Source organism: Crocodylus porosus, unplaced genomic scaffold, assembly GCF_001723895.1.
Source record: "Crocodylus porosus isolate Cpor-Errol unplaced genomic scaffold, CroPor_comp1, whole genome shotgun sequence".
NCBI lineage: Eukaryota > Metazoa > Chordata > Crocodylia > Crocodylidae > Crocodylus > Crocodylus porosus.
Window position 1 is genome coordinate 93,486,296 of NW_017728906.1, and position 8,107 is coordinate 93,494,402.

General features: G+C 41.4%; 1 protein-coding gene across 5 annotated transcripts in view; it reads right to left on the reverse strand.

Annotated features, from left to right (window-relative positions):
* MCF2L (MCF.2 cell line derived transforming sequence like) overlaps positions 1-8,107 on the reverse strand; it is a 175,979-nt gene that overhangs the window by 87,671 nt on the left and 80,201 nt on the right. For all 5 annotated transcript variants that reach the window (XM_019529641.1, XM_019529639.1, XM_019529642.1 and 2 more), the window contains exon 2: positions 7,552-7,635. In XM_019529641.1, the coding sequence (XP_019385186.1) occupies positions 7,552-7,635 (84 nt within the window). The remainder of the gene's footprint in view (positions 1-7,551; positions 7,636-8,107) is intronic.

An 8,107-nucleotide genomic window follows, 5' to 3' on the forward strand; every position in this document is an offset into this window, starting at 1 on the left:
GGGGAGGGGCACAGGGGTGCCCCCTCATCACGTTCCCTGGTGGACCTGGAAGTGGACCAGAAGTGCTTCTGGTCCACTTCCAGGTCTGCTGCCGTGTGTGCTGGGGGTCCTGTAGGACACTCTATCCGCCCCATTATCACAGCATTCACGAATCTCCTGCTACCTCAAGGTACGTCGAAAAAATAATTAAAGCTGCGTCTACATCTGAATCTTTCCAAATCGATTTGGAGGGTTCCAATTTGATTTGGAGGGATTAAAGGGTTTCCAGATTTGATTCGGATTCAGAGGTTCGGCCACCGAAGCAGGTCAAATCGGATTAGTGACCAAAGTTTCACGCAACCCTAATCGATATCATCCTGAGAGTGCCAGATTTCCCAAATATTAGCCATTTTCAATGGGAAACAATTCCCCAGCCACTAATGAGTTTGCCTGGACCTGCCTAACTAAAGGACTGCACATTAATGTGAGCCCAGTGCCACAACTGCAGTTATCATAGGTTTTGATACTCGACACCACACCCCCTCTTACAGAGAGAGAATGGGTGAAAATGAGGTGAATGGGGGAAACGAATGATGGCAAAGTGTTTTCTATGACAGAGCTCTACAACTTGCTCCTCCCTTAGGCCAGACCCACTGCAAAGAAACTAAATCAGAGGATTTGGAGGATGTTGCCTTCTGGAGGAAAAGAAAGAATATTTCTTGTAGGTATCTGGCTGGAGAGTTCCTCTCTAACTGCATCAATGGTGCTAGGGTTATGCTGTAATATTAATTGTGAACTAGAGTGCCGTCTTTTGTATAGGACAGCCTTTGCTCACATGAAACGGTAGGTTTTTTCCTTTGAGAAAGTCATGAAGCATTCAGTCAGTTTTTTTCCAGGGAGCCTAAAAGTAGTTATGCACCTTAATCTATTGAAAGCCAACAGGAGTTAGGAACGCATTTTCCTTGAACTCCTTTGCAAATTCCTGACTATGCTGATGTTTGTTTATAGCAAAACAGCATCCTATGAAGCTTCTAGTTAAATGAAATGATAAGGTCCTTTCCCCAGGGGAAACGGAACATAAAGATGAAAGATGAGACATGGTGAAGTGACAAGGGTTTCCAAGAATTCCAACAGTGCTAAATTATTATTTTGTCCACTATAACCACAAGAAGATAGGCATCGAGGAAGAGCTGCATAAAAGTGAACTTACAGAACAAGATACATAAACAGGAAATCTGGAAATTCCATGCAGATTCATCTACAGTGCCATCTGAGAGTCTTGGCCTCTTGTCTGATATATAAACTCTGACCAGAAGTAATTAATAACCTTTTCATTTCAGTGTGGTGTTAAAAGGAAGTCACAAACTGAGGACTTTTTCTGCACCAAGCTGAATGAAAATATACCAGCATAGGATAGTTTCTTGAACTGTTTTACAGAAAGAAAAAAGGTAAGTCCCCAATCAGATAAAGTGCATGTATGTTTCTTTGTGAGGCTAGCAGGTTTTAGGAACAAGGAAGAAAGTCTCTTAGCTCTTTGCTGTAGGAATCTAAGAGGGGATTAGAGAGCGCTTAGCAACATTTTGGTAATGATCACTTCCCAGCACAATAAGAAAAGTCAAAGTACGGTATAATGGATGCTTTATGGCAATGTGCAAGGATGGGGGTCTACAGGACTGAATTCATGATGGAAAATAATTGACATTTGGGTTTCAAAAAAGAAAAATCAGGTGCCATCTCTAAATTGGTTACTGTAGGCAGACAAAACCAACAATGGATCCACATCTACAGCCATAACTTAAGTGGAGTCATCTGTATGGATTGATGCCCGATTTGAAAGAGGGACTAATGCAACCAACTCTCAAGTCCCTGGCAACCTGAAGACCCAGTGTTTGGAGATCACCACTTCAGGGGGAACTTCTTCTTTCTATATCTTTGTAGCAGTAGATTTAACAAGAATAGTCATAGTATCTGGTATTAATTTTAACATTATGGGGATTGAATAAAAGATTTGGCACTGCTGTTTTCATTATATAGCATTCCCTTTGCATTCAAAGAGAGCAAAAGAAGTTAAAGTATTTTCTCCCTTCAGTGAGCTAGAAGTTTTTACATGCTGTGTTTTGTCAAGAAGTTGAATCTAATTAAAGGAACTTAGAACAACTGCAATCCAGTGTAATTACAATTTAGCCAAATCTGAGGATGCATCTGAAGTCTAACACTTTTTGGTCAAAGACCCAATTTTAAAGACAAAACACATAGTACGAAAGTGAGTTTAGTACCTTTATGTCCCAATTTAAGATCTAAAATGGTAGTCTACATCCTGAGCAACACAGACACAATAAGTCTCATGAAAAAAACCAAGCAACATTTTTCTGTAGAAGCACAAAATACGGACTAAAGCAAAAGGACCCACCAAGAAATGAACAGTGATTTCAGGGGACATTGCCTCATGTAGCAAGTCTCTCTTGAAAACCCATTTGGAGCCAAACTGGTGTTTGGACTGGCTGCTAGCCAAAGAAGAACAAGTGACTGAATGTCTAAAAGCATTTTACTTAAATCTCAGTATAAAACGGACAGGGTTGTCTACATAAGAGATGTAGATACTGTCCGAACAAGAGGAAAAAAGAAAGAATTTTTATCCTCAAAGAAACAACAGAAAACAAGGTGCATCTACACGTGCCCCTAGGGGGCCTTTGTTACTGCACCATCATTTAGTACTTCTTTTTGGAAGTACTAAAAGACCGTGCAGTAACAGCCTGTACTGTGCTGTGCCAGCTATGCAGGGTTATTTTTGGCTGCTATGTTGCCATAGCAATGCACTATAACGAGGGAGGAGCATGTTGCTACACTGATGTAGCAGCAGCATCACAGTTTTTACCAACAGATACTACAGCGCCGTAGTGTCTTATGTAGGTGCACCCAGAGTTAACTGATCCAGAAGTACCCAGGAACATAAAAAGAGAGGCTCAGCAAGGGCTGTATACCTCTTCAAAGGTGTCTGAAATATTGCTCTTTGCTACATTTTAAATAAATTTTTTTAGGCAAAAATAAGTCACCAAACCAAGCATGAAATTTTTTAAAAGGCACTTATTTAATAAGAAATACAAGCTTAATATATTAATCTCTATTTTTTTCATATTAGGACCCTATTCCCAAATGTCAAAATAAGTAGTAATACCCAACGCTCTTGCAATGAGCATCTTAAGTGGCACAAAGTTACAATGCAAGTGCATGTAAATTGTTGCATAAATTTCCTGACAGGATATTCAACACTGCTCTTCTGTTCCCGAAACCCCTAGTGACACTATACAGTAGCACTGCAAGTTAACTATTCATGTACTTCAGTAGTAAAAATAAAGTAAACAAAGCTCAGAAATAATCAAAATGCAAAAAGGTTAAATTGCTCTAGGATAAATTTCAATGAAAACAGGCAAGTAATTGCAATCCATAATGCAATGGCCATACTAATATTAAAACATTAAACAACCCCCCCCACACACACACTTGTAATGGATCAAGGGGTTAAGCACAAATTGAACCAACTGAAATGAGAAATGACTGTTCTTGTCAGGCTCTACTGCACTGTGGATATATATGCTTGTGGCAGTGTGAACTAAAGAATCTAGAGGGTACAGAATCCTAAATTGATTGCATCTGCTCTGTTCCTAATATGGTTTCACTGTTTGAGGGGAGGGGAGGGGAGGGGAGGGAAAGAAAGAAAGAAAGAAAGAAAGAAAGAAAGAAAGAAAGAAAGAAAGAAAGAAAGAAAGAAAGAAAGAAAGAAAGAAAGAAAGAGGCAGGAAATCCTTCTTGTAGTTTAAAAATCTCACTAGGAAACAAGAACTAAACCACCACAAGCAGCATTTTTGCCCTTTGTTAAATAGCAAAAGAAATCATAGTTCCAAGAGCATTTCTACTTTAAAATCCCTTGCTTCTGATCATGTCCCTGTGCATCTACTTGACTTCCAAAATCCAAAATTATTTCTCTCCCTACCCAGCATACAAAACAGTCAGTATCACAAAACAAACAGGTCTCCCATTTAGCTAACAGTCGTAACTAATGATTAACAACAAATTTATACCAGACAAAGCAGTGTGCTGACCAAGATGCCCAGAGGGAAGAGACAATGATGGATTTAAAGAGAAAGCCATCAACTTTAGTTGATCCACCCCCCCACATTGTGGCAATAATTCATTCAAACCGTACCTCCCTTATAGGGGAGGAGAGGGGTCAGAGCAAGGGCCAGCTGGCAGAGGTGATGAAATCTCTTCTCTCCTGCTCCTTTCCCTTCCAACCTAGGCACAATCTACTGCCTAAGGGACACAATCTATTTCTAGCTGGGGGAAGCTCCGGAGCAGCTGTTCCTGCACCTCCTTTTCCAGGATACCAGAGGTGGTGCATCAGTTGCGAGCCCACACACACATTAATCCTGCCTGGACTGAAGTTAGACACATTTACAGTACAGCTCTATTTCATGTCACTAGCTTGCCCCAAAGTCTTGATTATGTCCAGTGGGACATTTTTTTTTTTTAAATGTTTAAGTGCTGTATAGAAAATTACTTAATGTCTTAAAGAGCATGTGTGTGTGTGTGTGTGGGCAGGGGGGCAGTTAAAAAGAAGAGAGGGACAGTTAGAAATTTACATGACAGCCCTATTTTGGCAAAAATATTTGAATGCATACTTAATTTTATGGACATGCTTCAGGGCCAGGGATACCACCCATCCTAGCCGAGAAGGAAAAGGTTCAACAAACATCAACATGGATCTATGGGTATAAAGAAAATGTTGTCAAATGAAGTGAGTCTGCTGGGTTGGAATGTTTCCCAACCCAGGTGATCTTTTAGACTGGGTAAAACATGTCATCTCATATGGTCAACAAATTACACACAACAGCCATCGTGTTCCTCACTTACAGAGATGTGCCCTGGAGATTCTAGGCAGACACTCCTGGGGCGTGTGGGGACTAATCTTGCATGGGAATACCCAGAGTGGAAAGGACCAGGCCCCTCAAGGCCCAGGATTGGCTGCTGGAGGGAGTTAGAGAGTGTGGGAAGCTCTGGGCTGCCAGTGCTTCTCCTGCCATGAAGCAAATAGATGCCTGCTATGAAAAAACAGCACAAATAATTACTACCTTTTGTCACAACCATGATCAAAGGCATTTGGGGTGTGACAGAGCACATGGATAACTTTGCCTTTGTTTTGTCATAATTATTTTTATGGCAGTACAAAGTAAAAGTGTTTCCAGCCAGTGTGGCACCAAGGAATTAGCTTTCATATTTAGGAATAAAACGGCTCTTTGGAGGGAGATGAGTGTTGAGGTTCCACATTGTACAAGTGGCTTTTGACAATGCTTTGGAAAGCAGAGGAGAAATTGTGTTTTGTTGTGGGGGCAGGAAAAAGTGATGTGGATATTTGCAATAATTTCACCAGGTCTTCAATTCTCTATGGATCTAATGATAATTCAGAATAAGATTAGAATAAGATTCTGAATTATTATTGGTTCTTGACCCCCATCTATATGAACATGCATTCTTAAAAAAAGATTTTTTGGCAACTGGAACACACAAAGCTCATTGGATCACACTGCATAAAGTTCCAATATGCCAGATCCCAAAATCCTTATTCATTTCTTGCAAGACCAGCTTCTGTTGACCCAGGTGAATACAAGATGTTCTACTGGGTCAGACCCAAGTGCCATCTAGCCAAATATCCTTGGAACTGATGCCCCTGAATTGCAATCCTGTGCATCTTAGTTTATTTGCTTAAAGGCATGCGCAGCATGGTCAGATGGTTCTGGAAAGCCTGACCTTTCCACCTTTTGCTCCAATTTCCAGAACTAAGCATACCCAATGTGATAGGGATTTTGGAAGGAAAGTGTAGAATGATACATGTGTAGATGCTAGCAGCATGCCCGAAGTGAGGGAGAGTGTGACTGCATAGTAAGGAATGTGTCAACGGATTGATTAATAGTAGGGGTACACGAAATGGGCTGTATTAGATTCAGATTTGACCAAATAGAACTGGGGACAATGATTCAATTTGTTGATGATTTGGATCACTGTCCCCGATCCTATTTGGTCAAATCTGAAGAGTTGATGCCGAGTCAGAAAATAAGCAATTCAGCCATAGACACAGCTTTAAATGTTTTTTTTCTACATACGTTGAGGTACCAGGTGCGGCTCATGAATGTTATGATGCTGGAGTAGATGGAGTGTCCCACAGGAGCATGGAGGGCTACCCAGCATGCTCAGCGGCAGAGGTGGAAGTGGAGTGGAAGTACTTCTGGTCCACTTCTGGGTCTGCCAGGGAGTGAGTGCGCTGGGGCCCCCCAGCTCGGTGATTGGCTGTGGGGGGACTCTGGGCGCTCCTGGCCCACTTCTGGGTCTGCTGCTGAGGCATGCTGGGGAGCCCCCTGCACTCCTATGGGACACTCCATCCGTCCCAGCATTGCAGCATTGATGAGCTGCCTGTTACCTTGAGATATGTAGGAAAAAAAACACATTTAAAGCTGTGTCTATGTCTGAATCTCTCCAAATTGATTTGGAGAGACTGAGAAGCCTCCCAATTTGATTCAGATTCAGAGATTCCATGGAATTGGGCCGAACCTCCACCAAATTGAATCAGGGATCAAAGCTTCACACAGCCCTGATTAACAGTACAGATCCGGCACCGACTGATTCAGACCTATGAGGTGATCTCAGACTATAAAGGTCCAAGTTGCCAAAGATTGTGTGCACATGGGTTGTGGGTTGATGTGCACTGGTGAAGGAAGGCTAAGTGGGTATTTGGATCAGTGGGTCTGTAATCTATGCCTGTGAAGTGCAGAGTGTAAGGCTGTGAGTCTGTTCAGAGTACTCAGAGTTTGGAAAGAGTGAGTGCAAGTGAGCATGGTTGCCTGATAATGGAGCAGTACAGCACTGGCTGGCAATGGGAATCAACTTCTGTTCCTGAAGGATTACTGCTGTGATGGCTTTTTGTCTCTCTGTTGGTATTGTATCACTGTTACTTTGATCCCTATTGTTGTCTCCCTTTGTTCCCAATAATAACCAGTTCTGTTTGATGACCTTCTGTGTATATACAAATCATTTAACCAGCAAACCAAGCCAAGGCTCCTAGTTTGCTCTGAAAAGCCCAAAGTCCAGAGCAAGCCAGCTTGGACCAACAAATACCCATAGGGTACATTCTATTCAGCCACCCCTTTCACAAGAAAGGTTGTTCTATTAATTAACATTAATTAATTAATATTAATCAGTAGATTGAGACATGCCCCTGTCTGGTAAATACCTTCCCTTACAACTACCAGCATGTGCGAGCATCAGGAATGTGCCAGACATGGCCTCAGCAGAGTACTGTTATGCTGCCTACAGAGTCAGCCAGCTTGCACTACTCAAGATGATTAATAGTCTCTAAATTTCAGTTGTATTTATCATTTTTGGTAAATTCCAAAGGAGGAAATTATGAATAATTCCAAATGGAGATCACCAGACATGGGATTCCATGATATTAAGAATCAGCAGCTATGTGAAAGCACGGCAGTGGAAATGATAAATTGAACACAGCATAGCTGTCCTTACCTGACAGGTAGGCAAATTGTTTCTTTAACTGGTCCTCAATATCTGCAGCACAGAGGGGAATGATATCCTGATGCATGATTTCATCTGAAACCAAAATGAACAAACAAACAAATGAAATATTGTGGTATCTTATAGAAGAGTTTATCAAAGACCACACAAAAGGTCAGGTCTAGAGTAGTCCCATGTAGAGATGTTCACATTTTGAAAAATTTATTTTGGGATGGAGTGGGGAAGAAGTGGAATCATTCAAACTTTTGTCAGAAGCAGCATTTTGGTCTTCTAACTGATTTTTTGGTCTTTATAGAAGTAAGGTAGCTTTGCTGCAACTCAAGAGGATGGAATGATTGTTTAAATCAAATATTTAAGGGGTTACACTGTAGATAGAAGTTAAATCTAATCCTGCAAAGTTCAAACCTAAAATTCACTACAATTGCTCAGACGATGAAAAGAGAGACAGACACTTAACACTGATAAGTGCAAGGTGTTGCACATGGGGAGGAAGAACCGGCACCACACTTACAGGTTGGGGAACTCCCCTCTTGCCAGCACGGAGACG